Source organism: Plectropomus leopardus, chromosome 4, assembly GCF_008729295.1.
Source record: "Plectropomus leopardus isolate mb chromosome 4, YSFRI_Pleo_2.0, whole genome shotgun sequence".
NCBI classification, from domain to species: Eukaryota; Metazoa; Chordata; class Actinopteri; order Perciformes; family Serranidae; genus Plectropomus; species Plectropomus leopardus.
In genome coordinates this window covers 18,787,917-18,806,952 of record NC_056466.1, presented here as the reverse complement: position 1 = coordinate 18,806,952, position 19,036 = coordinate 18,787,917, and the positions used below count along the sequence as shown (strand labels likewise).

Sequence of the window (19,036 nt, the reverse complement as noted above, 5' to 3'; positions counted from 1 at the left end):
GCTTTGTTACGACGCTCACATTTTACACTGACAGAAGAGGAAGGCCACGCACCGGTAGATCCGAAACGATTTCCCGCGAGATGGACGTTTAGCAGAACTACACGGAAAAACTAGATGTTGTTATTTTAGCTAGCTGTTCCCTTTCAATTAATACTACATAACATAGCTTCTAGCTGTGCTTACATATGTGTGAGTCGGCGTTAGCTTTATATACTTTAGTGTAACTGTTAGCTGTAAAGTCATTAACATCCTGAATGCTCATTAACATTAACACACATTAGTACCATGGACAGAGAGTGTGTGTCGCTGCTGCCCGGTGTGTGTGAGGTGCTGGCGGACTCAGGAAGGTCTCTGCCCGATGACACCAGCCTGGAGAAACTGCTGGACTGGTTCACAGAGCTCACAGAAGCTGGTTGGTACTGAACTCTGTGGGATAGTTTGGTTTTCTGTCCTTATTCCTGCAGTCTGCTCATCGTAGTTTCTACGGATGGAGATTTCAGGTGTTTAGGGACTGTTCGTTATTCATAAGAGTGGAGGTGGAGGTTCTTAAAGGGGGAGACATAGAGAATATTTTTTAACCACTGGGGAGAAACTTATGTTTATTTTTTTGTCTTAGGTTAGGGGCATACAACTTATAAGTGGTTGTGTTTTGTATTTATTTTACTGTCGAAAATTTGTCAGAATTACACGATTTATCATAGTCTGATATTGTAAAAACAGAAATTATTGCTGTATTTTTTTCTGACAGTCTTTGGACACATCATGTGTGACAAACACTTCCATCAAAGAAAAAGAAAAAAACAAATCTGGGTTATTATAAATGTAAAAAGTATAATGTAAAAAAAAATACATCTATGCTTTTCCTACTGAGATAAGACCAAATGTTTAAAATGAAAAAATGCCAAATTTTCTTGAAGTCCAGGTTGACACATTCAAATTGCTTGCCAACAGTCCAAAAGGAAGAGATATTCAGTATAATATCATGTAAAACATCAGAGCAATAATCAATGCACATTTAACATTTTTACTTGAAATGTGAGTCAAACAACAGTAGCTGCCAAGTGCTTTTTTGACAGTTGATGAATTGATGAAACAGCTAATTGTATGCGCGCTAAACTGAGTGGCTAAGGGCTTTATTTTGTAGGGGAGGGGCTCAGTGTCTTATGATAACTTTTGTTATTTCTCGTCATAAAGTACTGACATGGTACATATTCCTAAATAAATATGTCTACAAAAGTGAAGAATTTTTCATATGAAGTCTGGCAAAGTAAAATTATATAGACAAAATGCACAAATAGTGAAGGGAACTGCTTTGAGGGTTATTACAGCTGTGGATGAATAGTTCGATGTTGCATCTGTATCACTGTATCATGTCCACATTTTCTTCTGATGAAGGCGTATCTCTGCTGGAGGTCTGCCCATGTCTGCCTGATTTCGTATCCACTGTGGTTCAGAACACAGCATCAGACCCCGGGGTCCTCTCCTTCACCCTCAGACTCACTGGCTTACTGGCTGCCAATGAGGACGGCTTCAAAAAGCTTCAGGTAGACTTAATGACTCCTTGTATTTTTAATAGACTGTTAATAATGATTCCTGACTTTGGTGATGTCTTCTCTGCAGGAACACTCTGTTCTGAATCAGGTCTTTAACCTTCAGCACTGGAAAGAAGCACGACTTTGGGATGATCCCTGTTTACGGATTGGCTGGATCCAGGGATTAATGAGCATGCTGCAGCACCCAAAGGCTCTTGTGTTTTTTGTACAATCAGGTGACTCTTTATGTAGGAAATGAGACCATTTCTACTTTTTTTTAACAATATTGTATTGGGGTTTTTCAAATATAACAGATATAACATCTAAAAAAAATCTTGGCAGCAAATATGGTATACCATAAAATAAAAATGCAAGCCAAAACCAAAACAAAAAACCCCACCAAAAAACAGAATTAAAACAGGTATTACAGTAATAGTGATGTGCAAAAATCTTGAACATTACATGGACTACAACACTTTATTCCTCTTTTCATTTGCCCCCACCCAACTTCAGTCTTTGGTTTTATTGATCTCTATTGATGTGCCAGCGTTCCTTTTGTAATATATGTCAGTTTTTCCATAGCAACACATGTTGATAAATCCTTAATATCCTGCTTTATACCTGTTTTTTTTCACATCTATAGCTATTGTTCTTTTAGCTTGTAAGAGACATAAGTATATTAGCGCACGGTCACTCTTCTCGGCAATAAAATCATCTGGATAAATACCCAAGATGCACAATTTTGGCAAACAAGGGGTTTTCAGTTTTGTTACCTGGCGAGACTAACTCTCCTGATATGTTGTATATTATAAAAGACAATTTAATGTCAGTATTAGGAACAAACACCAATAATTTCACCACCTGGTAACGGAAATGTTTTTTCCTCATTTTCCAGATTTCATTGAACCGCTCCTACAACTCCAGACAGATACGAGTCTGTTCGTTGCTTCAGCTTCCAATCAAACACTCGCCCACATCCTGCTCTTCTTTCAGCCAGTCTCAACTGCAGGATGTAACGGCGTAGATAAGAAAAAAGAAGATGACGGGAGGACACGTGCCTCCATCACAGACTCAGAAATCAGTGCAGAGTACACTGTTGTTTTCACAGCGATCTCAGAGTACCTCAAGGAGTCGCTGGTTCCCAAAGAAAACACAAATCTCCATCAGAGTCTGCAGATCCTCAAACTGCTGGCCCTGCTCCTGGCCCAGGCCGGGCCTCGTCTCCGGGACACGCTGCTCCAGACAGTTACAGACTCTCTGGAGGAGCTGGTGACAGCAGTCTGCAGTCAGGTCACGCTGCCTCTGATGGACGTCATCGTGGCTGCGCGCAGGTAAACTGACCCTCATATCCACACAAACACAGTGTGACACAGAACAATTCAGTTCACCATGACAGTAAATACAAAAAAATCATTTTAAACTTAACTTAACATTATTTTCACAGATAACCAAACCCATCCATGAGAAAGCATTGAAAATCCTTGAAAATTTGTGAATTTGAGGGTGAAAAAATCAAGGCCTTGAAATTTTTTTTACGTTAGACGTAATTAAAAATTTGTCACTGAAAATGCTTGAATTTATAAATCTTGTGCAAGAATAGAAATTAAAGTTAATTTAATATTGTCAGCCATTACTCTAATGCAAAACGAGAAGTGTTCACACATTCAAGCCTCTCTATTTTTTTTTCTGTGAGCTTCTGTAGAGCCTGCAAGTACCCATTATAAAAATTTCTAATGTTGTAACAAGGGGGTGAAAGATTATCGGCCTGTCTGTTTCGGTTTTGATTAAACCTTTGCTAACGCATTTAAGCAAAGTTTTGTGTCAGAGTTTGTTATATTACAAACTCTAAATATTGACAGAAAGATTTTTATTTTAATATTTGGGTTCCAGTCATTGGTTATCTGTATTATGAACTACTAGTAATCAGTATCGGTGTTGCCCCTGAAAAAACAACTCTGGTCGAGCCCCATTTGTAACAGTAATTCATTATTTTATTACCTGTGTCTCAAACTATGCTGTTTGGGTCATTAAATTTACGGGAGTTGAGGCTCTAGATAACTTACAGACAAAAAAACATGCATAATGGTGTATTCATAGTAAATAAAGGAATAGTTTAGAAAAGACGAATTGACCCTCCCGACTTGTACACGAACGGAGGATCCACTGAATAAATATAACATAAAAAGAGGTGAGAAGAAATGAAAATTGGGTTTTATAATCATGTCGAGCTGAAATGATTAGTCAGTTAGAATCCAAAGTCGTTCTATTGCAAAGCAGGTTTTCACATCTTAAGGATTTGCCGTGGTATTTTGTGTATGTTAACGGTCACAATAAACATCGTAAGAGAAAAAAAAAAGTACAGCAAAAAGTCAAGGCTTAGCTTATCAAAATTTAATGATTTACAACATACCACAGCCTTTATAATGAGTGGGTTCAGTTTTAAACGGTGTCCATGTTTGTCTCCAGCAGCTCGGGCACTGATGAACCAGATCAACGCATTGCCCGTCTTCTATCATCCATGTTGAGCATAAACAAAGCCACTGACCTCATTAACTCTGCAGCTGCTTTTCTTCGCAGAGGTCATCAGTAAGCATCTGTTCACAACACGACATCACGCTCTCATACAGACTGTCTGTTCAGCTTCACCAGTACAACAACTCAGTTTCAGAAAACAAGTATTTATTCACCCATGAGTGCTATTTTCTTCTTTTTCTGTGTTTCTCTCCAGTGACGTAGTCCACACTGCCCGAGCTGTGAGAATACTACTGCTACCCCTCGACATTATAACTGGTCAGACTCTACTGGGCACAAACACCACTGGTAAAAAACTCACAGCAATAAAGAATTCAAAAGAAATCAGTCTGTAGCAAGTCTTGAATCTTCATAACTAAATATGTTTTTGTTCCAGCAGCAGAGGAGCATCAGTTAATGTTAGAGCAGCTGAAGAGTAGAACCTCCTGCATCGCTACAATCTGTGTCTGTCTGACAAACACACCACAGATTACACTCATGGTACGGTCAAAACAGAGGACAACAAACTGTTATATACGTAAAGCAGACTGGTATCGTTGCTTATCTCTCTCTTTCTCCCCTCAGCCTTCTGACGTCCTCCCCTGTCCTCCAGTGTTAATTGTCACTGCAGTTCTGTCATTGTTAAGGATCTGCAGTGGCCTCTCCTCCTCGTCCTCTGGTTGCATCAAGGTTTGCAGGAATGTAATCGGCAGTGGTAAAGTTCAGAAATGTGCCCTCGAGGCTCTGACGGCTCTCAGCAGCAGCCCAGGTAACAGGGATTGTCCAAACAGGAAAATGTTTTTTATTTTCTTTAATAAAGATTTAAGGGGGATTTAGTGGCATTTAGCAATGAGGACTGCTGATTGCAACCACCTGAAACATCATCATATTCTGACACAAAAACGAATGCTGCTCCACGTGAACCTTAGGTTATACAGCATAAGTTCAGTGAGAGAAAATGTTTTTTTAGCACATTTCTTCAATCTCGTGTGTTTCAGGAGTGAAGGAGAAGATCAGTGACGTGCTCACAGAGCTGATACAGTACCTGGACAATCCCGACTCTGACCCCACTGTAAGTTTTTTGTGTTTCCCTGTTTATGCATACTTCATTACGACTTATTTTATTTTGTCACTGACCTTCTACTTCAACTGAGGAGCTTTGATTTAGAAGAAGACACCATCACACACTGATAGTCTTAACCATATGTGGCTGGTGCACTTCCGCGTTGTGTTGGTTAGATAACGAAGACGTCTTCATGGATTACCGCAGTTTATTCTGACAAGCAACAGAGCTTCCATGTCAATCACACTGCCCACTCCAGCTCCTACACACATAAAATATACAAAACAGACGTCAGCTTTGTTTGCCCCAACATTAAGCTGGCAGCACACACTCTCAAAATAACTATTTTCAAGTGGCAGTTTGTGGAAACTGTCACAAGTTGTCACAAGTTGTGACAGCATTATAACATAAAGGGGGAAAAATATTAAGAAAAATGACTGTTTGTGTGGTTTCATGAGAGTTGGACAACTTCTCCGCACTGACTGCTTCATTTAAGAGTTAATAAAGTCACAGTGCGAGGTCTCAATCTGACTCTCCCGATCAGGGTTGCTAACTTTAGCTTAAGTTAGGGATGTGCCGTATGGATCGGAAAGATTGGTATCGGGCCAGATAAAGGCTTTTTTGACTAACTGGGATCGGTTAATTTAAGCCCGATCTTTTTTTTACATCGGCCGTCACACAGATGTCATAAACGGTAGAGCACAAATTGTGTCAGATTTTATTGAAATGCTGCTACTCCAATAAGTAGAAACTGTTTTTTTGTCATGTTCAACTTCAGCTGCTACACCACTTTAAGTAGAATTTTTTTTTTTGTTCATTTATAGTTGTTCAGTATAATGCTGTGAAAAGCGAAATTGTGACTTATTTTTATTTGTTGTTAAACTATAACACTATTGTGAAGAGGAATTGTGACTGTACTTTAATTACAATGCTGCATTAAGTGGATTTAAAAGCGACTTCTAAAGACACATTTTAGTTTGTTTACCTTGTTATTTTGTTGAAAAAAACAAAACAAATGCTGTACTAAGTGGGATTTTGATAAAAGCCATATAATTTTTTTTAGTTTGTTTACTTTGTTATTTTTGTAAAAAATAAAATTAAAAACCCTTAGGAACTGTTTGGATGCAGACATGTTTTTGTATTGCATTGCAAAATGATTTAACTGGCAGCTATAATAACCAGGTAAACACAAGTATTGGATCATGGATCTGGATCATGGGGGAAAATAAAAACCTCTTCGGGATATCCCTAGCTTAAAGGATCTGTACATCTCTATCTGCCTTGTGTTGTTTATTCTGTTTGTAATGACTGTTTCTGTGTTTCTTAGGTGCTCCACAAGTCCTACCAGGCCGTAGTAAAGTGGATGAGTGTGAGCACAGACCTCTATTTTATAACAGAGCAGCTCAGACAAGGTGACGTTTACCAGCAGCCTCTACACTGAAGCTCATAAGTCGTATAAGTATGTGTGGTTATATACAGGAATGTGTTACTGAAATTATATGTATCTACATATTAGACCTGGTTGAAGTAGTGAAGAAGCGTGCGTGTGACATGCGCTGGGAAGTGAGAGACTCGACGGTGGAGTTTCTGGGACACCTAGCAGATGTGCGTGTTTCCCTTAAGTCAGCCAAGGAGGAGGTGTGTGACGCGTCTGAGGCTCTGCTGGGCGGCTGTTGTACCACTCCTCTCCTGAAGGAGGCGCTCCAGGATACAGAGAGTTATGTGAGAGCCACTGCGGTGTCTGCACTGGCTAAGACACAAAGACACAGCTGGGAGCGGGAGGCAGCACTCACTCAGGACGAGGTAGGCACAAACCATATAATAATAATAATAATAATAATAATAATAAAAAAATAATAAATACTCATAATAATAATGAAAAACTAGAAACATAAATAAATAATGATAGAAATAGTAATAGTTTTAAAACAAATGAAATAAAAAGACTTAAATAGATAAATACAATACTAATATAAAGTAATTAAGATAAAAATGAAATAAAATATAGAAAAAGTAACAGTGATACAACAATTGAACTAAAAAAACACAATAAAATAAATTTCATAAGTAAAGATAAAAGAGGAAAAAATGTAGAGATGGTAACAATGACACAAACTTGCACGTAACTGTTAAACTTCTGTGCCTTTCCAGACTGAAATTGTGGACCGACTACTTGAAATCCTCTCCAAGGACACAGAGGGATTCCCCAGGAGGGCTGTGGTGCAATACTTCAACACCTGGTTCTCTTCACGCTCCTCACGCTCACCTCCATCATCGACCTCCTCTCTCCTGATGCAGTCTGTGCGCTCCGTCCTCTCACATGGCAGCATCGATCTGGACTGGGAGGTCAAAGTACACACGCTGGAGCTGGCCGAGCTGCTGCTGGACGAAGCCTTTTCAGGTCACCGGGGTTACAGGAAGGGCCCAGACACGCATCGTGCCCCTCTGCACCCCTATGGTGTAGTTTCTGATCAGGCCTACACACTTCACACACACACTGGTGCACACACAGAAGGAATGGAGTCGGATTTGGCCGACGTGGTCGAGCAAGGAGTTCTCTCGGCATTGTTGAGTGGTCTGGTTGACTGTGATAGACCCGTGGCTCTGAAGGCCTGCCAGCTGCTGATAACACTCAGAGACACAGTCTGCCCTCTGTCGCTAGGGTCACTGGATGCAAATGCTGCCACGGCAACAGTATCCTGTGAGCTGCCTAGCTGTGGCTGGGGGCGGGAGATCAGAAACATATTGCGGATTAAGGAGAGTGATCCGGCCAGAGAGACAGATGTCAAAACACTGAGTGTGTGTGAGACGTTGAGGTCTCTTGGTTTAGACGAGAGGCTGGACGTCCTGACTCAAAGCAGCGACCACGTCCACAACTCCCCCCTCTCTCTGCTGCAGGACATACTGACTGCGAGTGCTGCTCACACTCATCCAGACACACAGCCGGGCCAAGAGGTCATAGTGGACTGCTACTGACACGCTCACACACACACACACACATCACACTCTGCCTTATATTGGGTCTTAACTCAGGGTACATTTACCTCAGCGATGTTATGATATTTTGGTTTCCGTAGTAAAACAGGATTTGTCCTGATCTTACAAATTAATACATAAAGACCTGAGATATCAGACTTAGCAATATCAAAATTTCAGCATTTTCACATCCACAAAACTTGTGATGAACAATATTTCACCTTTTATTGTCTATCAATGAATGAACTAACTGGTTTAAGAACTTCTTAATATTTAATGTTACAGTTACATTTAATACCATGCAGGAAGTTGTTGATCTTTGTTGGCTTTTTTATGATGTAATGTCTCTATTGATTTCTTAACTTCCAGCTGAGGTCAGTCACAACTTGCCAATAACAGTTCCACTCGGGCCTAAAACTGAGAGCTGACCAGACCTGGACTCGTGTCTAGACAACCCAGCCCGCCTGATGCTGCCGAAATTTGACAGCCAAATCTAGATTTTTGCTTTATTTTATCCACTGGCCCAAGTTCCTTGTTTGAACCACAACCATCTTCAAACTGGGCATTAATTGTGATGACAACTAAATACCTGTAAAGTCTCGCAACTGCATCTTGCACAGTTGCAAAGTTATCAGTGACAAAGTCTGTCCACAGACGCACATATAAACACCGGCAAAGTACTCAGTTCCCACTACAAAAGGTCACACGAAGACCAAATTTTGCCACAATGACACAGAGGTGTAGAATTTGGGTGAGATGCAGGGGACACATCCCCCTCAGTATTGAAAGTACATGCATTTGTCCACCCCAATAAAAACATGAAAGGACCAGAGGACTATAATTTCAACTAACTGCTAGAACGCACTCATGGACACAACAATACCTCCGGTAAAGTAGATGGTGGCAGAATGCAACCTCAACAGCAATGGCTGCAATTTGCCATAACACAAAAGGAGATGAAGCAACTACATCAGGAAGTATTGTGATATTTCCATCATAAATTGATGTAAAAATGACACAAACCGATGCCTAAATTGATGCATTTGTGCAAATTGGTGCAGAAATGCAGGAAATAAAGTGTTTGACCCTCATTTTTAAACCAATTTGTTCCCCCAAATGTAAAAAAAAAAAAAAAACATTACACCCTTGATGACAGACACAGACTCACAAGGTAAAAACAGTACCAACCAACCCCACTCTTACAGCTGGTAATTCATTATGATGAACAGTATTTTCATACATTAAGCTACCCAGCTGTATATAAAGTAATTAAAATGAGCTCCACCTTTACCAACTGCAACATTAAATTGATGAACACAGTATTGCATCAATAGTTATAATGCCATTATATAATGCATTTCATTCTCAAATGGGGCATTTTGCATAATGAGCACTTTTTGATGCCATTACTTTTATGCTTAAGTAAAATATTGAATGCAGGACCTTTATTTGTGTATTTGAGTATTTCTACACTGCAGTATTGCTACCTTCATTGAAGTTAAACCTCTAAAACCTGGAGTGACATCACTTTTCTTGTGCTGAAGAAAATTGGTTTAATTTATTTCAGAAACACAGGGAAAAATGGTAATGAGCAATTTATTAAGAAATGTTCCACAAATTGCAAGAAATCAGTAAAGTTAAAAAAATATTCTACAAAAAGTTAGGGTTAAAAGTTAGATCATTTCCTTTTTTAATTGATTACTTTTCAGATTATTTTTACTATTTTACTATTTTTTGGCATATTTCGGGTCATTTCTTCTTTTGTTACTCATTTCCTTCTTCGAATGTTTTTGAAAGATATCAAGCCAATTTGCTCAGATTTTAAAGGGTTAAAGGTCTGAGCACGTCCTCCGTTACAGCATGTCCTGCTGGTCAACATCAGTCACACATTAAGAGTGTAAATATTAAATATATATGCAGATTGATCTTTGTGTATTTTCCAGCATCTAACAGATAAGCAACTACATCCTCCACTGCTCCCTCTAAATCTGTGCTGTTATGTTGAATTATTCACCTGAACTATAATTAGACTTTTTCCATTTAGTAGCTCTTAAGGCACAATCCATCTCTCTTATGAAGAACCTTTTTTTGCAAGGATAATGTAATTTTAATCTTAGGATTCCAGTTATCTTACACCGCTGTAGTTGCAAAGAAACATGTTTTTTTTATACATACACCACTTCACTTTTCACACCTTTTCACTTTGTGTAGCCACTGATGTTTTTGTCACGCCACTTGATAATCTAGATTATGTGTGAATCAGCTGGAAACTCTTGGTTAACCTTTGCAAAGCTATAATAACCATAAACACTCAAGGTCATCTTCACACTCTGTTTTAAGTTATTTTCATTCTTCTCCTGTCTCTCGTCTTCCACCCGCTGTCGCTGATTTCCCTGGTGGAAATGCTTCATTAAAGCGCCAGAGTTTAGTGTGTACACATTAGAGATGGAGATGGTGAGAGCAGTCGCCACCTCCACGTGTTCACACACTCTCCCAACTCAGTCACATGGAGGAACAGAGGGACACACGCGCAGAGAAAACTCCTCATTAACTAATGAGCAGGATGCTAACGACTGCCTACACACACACACACACACATGCACTGATTATCTCATCCTATAATAGAGTGTCATCGCCCACTGCGCTCTGATCACACAGCTGTATTCTCTCTCTCCATTCATGAAGTGAAACTCCTTTGGTGGCCGACTCGACTCTTCAGGATGGAGGCGGTGGCTCTTTTCTCTTTCACAGCATCAGAAGCAGACGAAATCAGTTTTCAGGAAGGGGACATCATCAAGGTAAGAGAGTGTGTGTGTGTGTGTGTGTGTGTGTGTGTGTGTGTGTGTGTGTTTTTTGATGCATTTGGAGGTTTTGAAAGTTCACAAAACGATTGCATGTTTACACAGTAAGAATTGTGTGTGTTGTAGGTGACAGAAATGGAGGATGATTCTTGCTGGGTCACAGCAGAGATCCAGGGGAAGCGTGGCTACGTGCCAGAGAACTACATTTCACTCCTTCCTTATCCGTAAAAAAAAATTATTTGTCCACATATTTTAACAATATGTTACAATATATTACTTTAGGATAGAAAACAACCATGCTTTCCTGCAAACATATTATGACTACTACTACTACTAGATATGGATTGTTTTAACTACTGTCATTGACAGTGGTTTCTAAACATTTCATCTGTGTTTGACCATTAAGTACTTTTTACCTCGAGTTTTCGGGGCGTAAATAAGTAGAATGTGGAGGCTCATGCAAACCTCCAAAAATTTGTAGACATGTGTCGGACGAAATTGTCTATAGGTGAAGAGGTGAGAAATCCTGCACAACAGCAGGATAAGACATTTTGCAGGATTTTTCTTTTCTTTACCTAGGACTTAAAAAAGTGAAGGTATTCTGTATTTCACAGGAGAAAACATAAAAACTAGATAAAGTTTGGGGGGGAAAAAAACGTAATTGTAATTTTTGGGGTCTTGACCCCCAGGTCAGCTGATTTGATTTTCAGTTCAGAACTTATTCAGCCTTATGTCAGTCTAACATACATAGACTGTGATTCTCTCTCTCTATATATATGTATATATATGTATATATATAGAGAGAGTATAATGTACATGTTTGCATGTGTTTCTAGGTGGTTTGCAGGACGGGTATCAAGACTTGAGGCAGAAAAGCGTCTGCGCTGGCAGGACACTGGAGTGTTCCTGGTGAGGGAGAGTGAGTCAGCTCCTGGAGAGTTTTCCGTCTCTGTTAGGTCAGTGAACACACCACACAAACAAACACACAAACACAAAAAAAGACAAGGCTGACACATCTAATGCTGCAGGGTGACGTAACCCTCCTCTGTTGTCTGTTCTCACAGTGCGATGTTAATGAACTCCTAAATGTTTGTGTGCTGTGGCACAGCAGCTACATTTGCACGTGTCAGATATGCTGAACTGCTTTAGTATCTATAATGAACACATTGTGGATCATCTGCCCCCGGTCTGATCTCAAAAGACACTTTGACACCATGCTGACAGAATCTACTTTGCAGACAGATGTGTTGCATGAAACAGGCAGGCAGCAGGATCTTCTTGTCATGTTATATGTGTAGCTGGATGCTTATTTTTCATCACATTGAGCACATTAGCAAGTTGCAGCATCCACGTGTCTTTGTGCGTGTGCGTGTGTGTCAGGGCTGGTGGAGAGAAGACTATTTAAATATGTTGTATGAGAACCAGCTGCACTAAAAATAGAGCAGCTGCACAGACAGTAAGTGTGTGTGTGTGTGTGTGTGTGTGTGTGTGTGTGTGTGTGTGTGTGTGTGAGGAGATGTAATTTGGGTCACCAAAGTGACGTGGGACACATTTAATCATTGAGGGTAAATTAAATGTGTTCAATAATCGGAGCATTGCGTAACACCTCTCTCAGTCTTTAATTAAACACAGGTACATTATGCAATTGACACATGCCAAAGACATGCATGTACATACTGTGCACATATTAATGTTTCAAGACACAACATCTGTCTGCCTGCAGGGGCTGACAGATAAAAGGTTTGCTCTTTTTATGCACACACACTCAACCACTTTAGGCAGAGCGTAGTCCTCAGAATGATCAACAGAGGGTGATGATGTTCAAGAGTTCACAATAAGAGACTTGATTGAGTTGTTTTTGCAGCTGTAAACTGCAGCAGCCTGTTAAAACAGATTCTTTCAATCTCTGTCACGTCTGCAGCTCAAGTAGATGACATCATGGTAAACACAACACTGTGTTTTGTGAGATGCAAGACAGGTGAATGTCCTCTGAACTGTCCATCTATAACTGCCTTTTCTTTTATCACAGTTAACACAAATTACTTGTGTACCAATTCCACACTACATGCTAACACTAAACACGTAATGTGTTAAAACAGAAAGTTAAGTTTAATTTGGACAGTCTGTGTGCATACTGTAAGAAACGCTTGATTTTCATGTTTGCTTTTGATGGATAGTTTGCACAAAGGAAACAAAGGAACTGCTCAAAGCTGAACCCAAAAAATGTAATTTAATTGATGCCCTGACGATAACTCTTTGAGTAGAAACTTGTTGGGTATCCAATTACTAATTAAAGATTTTTAACCTACAACCAGTGGATACTTTTTAGACTGCAAACCAAAAGCATGGACTTCCTTTGAAAGTTGGCTGGACGGTCACTTTTTTTCCTTTCTTTTTATTTAATTTAATTGATTTCTGGCACTGGTGAGACAGCTCCAGGAGCTCCTTAGAAAAATAGAAATATCTGTTGCAGGTTTTTTGTTTGTTTGTTTGTTTCGTTGAAAAAAACAGTTTAAAATCTTTTCGTGCAAGTATTTTGTCTTTTCCTGCTTGTATAAAACAGACAAGTATGCTGATTTTGTTTTATACTAACTGAAGAAAAAATGGTAAACTATTAACATTTTAGCAGTTCAGCACAAATACTCATACTTACTTTGCCTCAAGCCACTTTTGCAAGATGACAGGAGGCCAGTGCTCAGTTAATAAACATATATTAATAATTAATATGTAATTTATTAATTCTTTTGATATTTTGAAGCTCTATTTCTGGTCCGTTTAGGCTCTCCAGAACCTTATTTTCATTCAAAATACAAAAAAATCCTATTGATTGATCCTGTTGATTTGTTTATTTTCATTGTGAATTAGAAAATGGTTGGCAGGCCACCTAGCACTCTAGTGTCAGCCAGATTTTACCCTAAGTTGAGTTTCCCTGCATTTGTGATTTAGTATGTAGTATAGAAATGGGACTCAGCGAGAGAGGGACAAACTCGCAGGTGTGTGAATTCAAGTTCACACACACCTGCGAGCAATTTAGATTCTTAGATTACCTGACTAACCTAACTGCATGTCTTAGGACTGTGAGAGGATACTGGTGCAGAGAGAGCCGTGAGAACATGAAAACTCTGTGTAGAAAAGAGACTTCTTGTTGTGAGGAAACCACTGTGATCCAACATTTGATTTCTAACACTAAAGAAATCTCCAAAACTTGCCATTTCTAGGCTCAAAGTAAACAACTCTGGTGTCACCCTCCCTTTAGAGACATTAAGATATTATCTTGAGGTGTGTACAGCAGGAACAAGGGTGGCATTGTGCATGTTTGTTTTGAAATGTAGGCCCAAATGTAAATTAAATTCAATTCAATTATAAGACAAACAAAATGATACAAAGGCAATTACTCCCAACAAAGCAGTGCAGTAGAAAACAACACAACATTAAAAAAAACTGTGTACAAACTGTAAAAGGTGTTGGCTGAAGCTGTAGCTCATTATGTCTCCTCTTCTTACAATACATACAAAAGACAGCTCATGGTGGACAACACGAACACAACCAGTGGAGGACTGAATGGTGGACACAAAAATGCACAGTTCACGCAGGGACAGATACGATTAGGCAGAGTTTAATGACAGTCCAAGTCGGTGCACAGGTAATCAAGAGTTCAGGCAAACAAATCCAAACAAGGAGCAGACTTGAGACAAAAAATCAAAAAGACAGGCTATGGTCATACATAAGGAGATTTAATTGATATAGTGACAATAGTGAACAAACAGACCACACGAGGGAGAGCACACAGGGATTATACACACACAGAAGAAGGGGGTTAACAAGGTGCAGGTTAGGCCAATCAGGGCGGGGTGAGACACATAATATTTCTGGAAGACAGATTTGGAAGACAATGCTAAGTGCTACAAAATAAAACAGGAAATGGCAATAACAACAAACAGAAAAATGACCTATCTGACTTGGCTGACCGTGTTAAATACTATTATGTCCTTTTCTTTTCATACGTAATAAGGATATGATGCAATATGTATTAGGGTTTCATTGAATGATTATTTTCATTATTGCTCAATAGGCAAGTTATTCTCTGAAAAAATGAATTGTTTGACATATTATAGAACTGAAGCAATAAACCACTTACTTGACTGACAGAGGATTAATCAGCAGCTATTCTGATTATTTTTTAATTATTTAAGCCCATTTTTTCAAGCATGTATGCCAAACTTTGTCTGATTTCAGCTTCCTAGTTGTAAAATTAATATCTTTAATATCTTTGGATTTCAGACTGTAAGAAAATCTGCAAACAAACTATGTAATTTTCTAACTCACAAAAGATATGCATTTATTGTCACATTTCTCGAACGCCACACTCATTACCTTTGCAAAAATCTTCAGTTTAGTTACTGAAGGATGTAGTTACACGTTACTGGTAGTCACTGAAATGTTGCAAGTTAGACAGTGTTTTTTCCGCAAATTGTGTCTTACTCATCCCTCTCCCACACACCTATTTTGAAATACATATGTGAAGTTTCTTTCAAAAACAGTAGTTTATTTCATAATGAGGACTGGTAATTCAACCCTAATCTATAAAATGTCAGAATGTAGTGAAAAAAATAACCAAGGTGATGTGTACAAATTGCTTTTTTTTCTAACCAACAATCCCAAACCTAAAGATAATCAGTTTTCTCTTTGCAAAAGATGCAAATTCTCGCATTTAGGAAGCTGCAAAAACTGTTTTTTTTTGTGTCCTGCCCTTGACCTTTTGAATAGCTCAATGTAATTTTCATATTGTATTGTATTTATTGTAGTTTATTAATTGTTTCTTGTTTACCATGCTGGTTATACTGAAACAAGTGCCGCTAAGGGGTTAATAAAGATATCCTCGATACTTTAACTAATTTTGATCATAACTGTTAAGCAATTATTTTCTATCAATCATTTCAGCTCCTTCCTACAACCCCATTCCTTTCATTAGTGCTTTTATCTTCACTCAGTGAGTTGCACAAGCTTTTCAAAACAGCTCAAAGCAAGTTGATTGTTTTTTCATGTGTGTGTGCGTGTGCATGTGTGTGTTGACATCTGAGATTTATAACCTGTGAGAAAAACCTCCTGTGATGGTTTAAGAGATACACCTTCACATGCAGAGGATTGAGCTCATATTTCTCACACTCACAGAGGTATGCACACATCACCTCTGCATGATTTCCTCAACAAAGAAAACAGTGCAGGAATGAAGACTAACTCAACTTTCAGCCTAAAGGAACATACATACCTGTCTTTACCCCTCTCACCTGTCTTATTTTGCAGCTATGGTGAGAGGGTGGAGCATTTCCGAGTGCTGGAGGGGGGCGGTCAGTACTGCATCTGGGACGAGTCATTTTGCTCCCTCAACCGGTTGGTGGATTTCTACAGAACTCACAGCATCGCCGTGGAGAAAGTGGTCCTCCTCAAAGACCCACCTCCATCCCCTCGCCTGCTGTCCCACCCTGGACGTAACCCGTACCCCAACCCTTATAAAAGCAGCTCTCAGGAGTCCCTCCTCTCAGCCCGCCTCTACTCTCACCCAGAGCGGGAGTCCTCCCGGCGTCTGCCTGAACCAGTTGTCGGGGTATGAAGAATCACGCAGCATCATTACAGCTTCTGTTGGACACACATCTGTTAGTCTGACCGCTCTGCTCATGTCTTTGTGTAGAAACCTCGTCTGGCTCACGCCCTCTGTGACTACACCCCCCCTCAGACAGCCCATCTCCACTTCCTGCGTGGTGACATCATCGACCTGCTGGACTGCTCAAGCTCACTGTCCTGGAGGGGGCGCTGTCGAGGCCGAGTAGGAATCTTTCCACCAGAATACGTCCAGCCGCTGTACCACTGACACCATATCAAACTGTATCACTGACACTTATCTTTAAGGCTGTTGTGACTCACCTTTCTTATCCTGTGACCTAACCAGTGATGAAACAATTTGACAGATAATGGATTAGTTCATCGACCATTAACAACTATTTAACAATCAACTTACAGCAAAATTAACTGCTGCCAAGTCACCAGAATAAAATGTTGTGGTGTTGTTTCTGTAAACCATGGATTCATTGAATCATATCTATGTTTCAAAAGTGATGTATTTCAGATTACATGCGTATAAACTGAGTTTCACACCACTAGGAGCAGGGGATGATGGGTAGTGTGACGACTCAGCAAGAGGGAGGGCCAGACAGCTGACAGCAGCAGACCACTGTTCCACACCAACACACATCAAACTGTGCATTTACTTTTAACAAGAAGTCAGGATATTTTCAGCCATAGCTTTGGCAACAAAACCAGTTATTTTTAATGAGATGTTAGGAAATTTTTAGCCCTGTTTGCATCAAAGAAAACCAGGCATTTTTTAACATGATGTAGGGACATTTACAGCTGTGTTTAGCCAAAATATGATCTTTTCCTCACCCTAACCAAGTGTTTTTTTTTGCGTTAACTAACCACAGCACTGTCACAACATATGAAATGTACAACTTCAACATAAAAATCTTATATGTAACATATCCATGGTTTGCAGAAATGCCAACATATATTCTTGCAGTTGGTTTGTTAACTGATTACAAGCTCTGTGATCCTGTTTGAAAACAGTATTTTCTGCTATTGTATATTTCACATGAGAGAGCTCCCTGGTTTGAAGCAGGCAGGTTTTCAATGATGTCACGTATTTGCACCAATCAGGATTTAGCAACATTTCAATCAGATGTGTGTTGATGGTTTGTTTGGTTGCTGTTAATCAAGTCTGATTAAAACCACATGCACACAGTCCTAAATAGTACCTAAGGAGTTTTCTTTAGTTTGATTATTTCTTATTTGGGCAAAAATAATTATTGCAGAGGGCTGCAAGTTTGAAAATGAAAAAACTCCTACCAATCCTCTGCAGCTCACTCCTCATCACTGTTGAGGTAAGTGGCTCAAAGCTACATTAGCATAACAGATTACACCCCTGAATCCTCTACAAAACTATTGGCAATCAGGTTACATTGTGGATAATGTCGGCACTAGATTTTGACTTGGAAGAAACATTTGTGCAATGAAAGAGTCAAGTATCTCTTGCTACTTTTTTGATTTTTTTAAAAAATCCAGTCCAACATGAGTCTGACAAAGCTATAGGAGTAGGCCTAAACTGGTGCAGTCTGAGGATTTGTTGCTTTCATTTTTCTTGTATCATTATCAACTGAATACTTTAGGATTTTGAAGTTTTGGTCATACGCAACAGGCAAATCAAAGAAATCACCTTGGGTTCTGTGGGTTTCATATTTTTCTTTCATCTCACAGACTGTTTAAAACAAAACAAAAAACAAAGACTTTGTGCAGACTGGACTGGCTGTAGTAATACAGCCTCTCTCACACAGACTAATCAGTTCATCAGAAATGAACTGACAGGTTCATCAATATGGGGATGATTGTTGCAGCCTGAGAGTGAACCTTTACAACTCGTCCTTTGAGCCCTTTTCTTCCTTCACCAAAAGCTTGCATTAAAAAAATCAATTAGAAGTTCAATTTAACTTTGTTTGCTTTGTTTTACCATCTTGTCCCTGCCTTCACCACCACCACCTCTTCAGTGAATGTAAGTAACCTTTATCAAAGCCAAATAAAGAGTGATATTATCTAGTTAAAAGGACAAAGACCTGAATTCATTTGTAGATAAGCCCTTTTGCTTTGATACACATATCTTTATATTTATTTGTGGGAATCACAAGAACAACATTTGATTGACAAGTTGTCAAGATATTTTGTCTTTTGACATGAGGTTCTGTACATTCAACCATCTTCACTTTTCAGTAGTTCTTAATTAATTTCACCCAAAAAATAAAATGAAACGCAAAGACACATAAATATTGTAACAGAGTCTCTCAACCTTGTGGTTAATGCCCTTGTGGGACTCTTATGAAGCTAAAAGTGGTCAGAGGCAATTTTCAGTACTGTTAAATTATTATTTGACTGATAAATTTGTAGTAACAATAAGTAATCATAAAAGTTCTTATTATTTCAGTATGAGCTGGATGTTCTGACCGCACTCTTGAGTACAAAACACAAATGTGCACCATATTTCAATTTACATGACAATTTAAAAAACTCTAATTACTGGGAAATGTAGGGACCATAAAAGGTTGAGAAAT

At 39.2% G+C, this 19,036-nt stretch overlaps 2 protein-coding genes across 5 annotated transcripts; both read left to right on the top strand.

Moving 5' to 3' along the window:
* The first annotated feature begins 78 nt into the window (after window positions 1–78).
* On the top strand, window positions 79–9,519 carry brat1 (BRCA1-associated ATM activator 1). 4 transcript variants are annotated; one of them, XM_042485326.1, is made up of 12 exons: window positions 79–412; window positions 1,396–1,544; window positions 1,621–1,768; window positions 2,428–2,863; window positions 4,002–4,118; window positions 4,261–4,352; window positions 4,444–4,544; window positions 4,629–4,812; window positions 5,042–5,115; window positions 6,434–6,518; window positions 6,623–6,909; window positions 7,258–9,519. In XM_042485326.1, the coding sequence occupies exons 1-12, from the start codon at window positions 286–288 to the stop codon at window positions 8,080–8,082; spliced, it is 2,625 nt and encodes an 874-aa protein (XP_042341260.1). In that variant the 5' UTR covers window positions 79–285; the 3' UTR covers window positions 8,083–9,519. The 4 variants fall into 4 exon arrangements, with proteins under 4 accessions (XP_042341260.1, XP_042341259.1, XP_042341258.1 ...); XM_042485325.1 differs by having other exon boundaries at window positions 4,441–4,544; XM_042485324.1 differs by having other exon boundaries at window positions 3,999–4,118.
* A 355-nt stretch (window positions 9,520–9,874) lies between these two features.
* Window positions 9,875–17,854, top strand: LOC121942434 (GRB2-related adapter protein-like). The gene is made up of 5 exons (XM_042485635.1): window positions 9,875–10,880; window positions 11,010–11,107; window positions 11,720–11,839; window positions 16,188–16,488; window positions 16,573–17,854. Exons 1-5 carry the CDS (start codon window positions 10,803–10,805, stop codon window positions 16,750–16,752), a joined length of 777 nt encoding a protein of 258 aa, XP_042341569.1. The 5' UTR covers window positions 9,875–10,802; the 3' UTR covers window positions 16,753–17,854.
* The last annotated feature ends 1,182 nt before the right edge of the window (window positions 17,855–19,036 follow it).

What these genes read in the sequence shown, in the direction of transcription:
- brat1 (XM_042485323.1), top strand. Translation starts at nt 286, where the DNA reads ATGGACAGAGAGTGTGTGTCGCTGCTGCCCGGTGTGTGTGAGGTGCTG. An exon ending in CACAGAGCTCACAGAAGCTG is followed by an intron (nt 413 to 1,395) that starts GTTGGTACTGAA and finishes CTTCTGATGAAG; the next exon opens with GCGTATCTCTGCTGGAGGTC. An exon ending in AACAGAGCAGCTCAGACAAG is followed by an intron (nt 6,519 to 6,622) that starts GTGACGTTTACC and finishes TCTACATATTAG; the next exon opens with ACCTGGTTGAAGTAGTGAAG.
- LOC121942434 (XM_042485635.1), top strand. Translation starts at nt 10,803, where the DNA reads ATGGAGGCGGTGGCTCTTTTCTCTTTCACAGCATCAGAAGCAGACGAA. An exon ending in AGGAAGGGGACATCATCAAG is followed by an intron (nt 10,881 to 11,009) that starts GTAAGAGAGTGT and finishes TGTGTGTTGTAG; the next exon opens with GTGACAGAAATGGAGGATGA. An exon ending in GAGTTTTCCGTCTCTGTTAG is followed by an intron (nt 11,840 to 16,187) that starts GTCAGTGAACAC and finishes CTTATTTTGCAG; the next exon opens with CTATGGTGAGAGGGTGGAGC.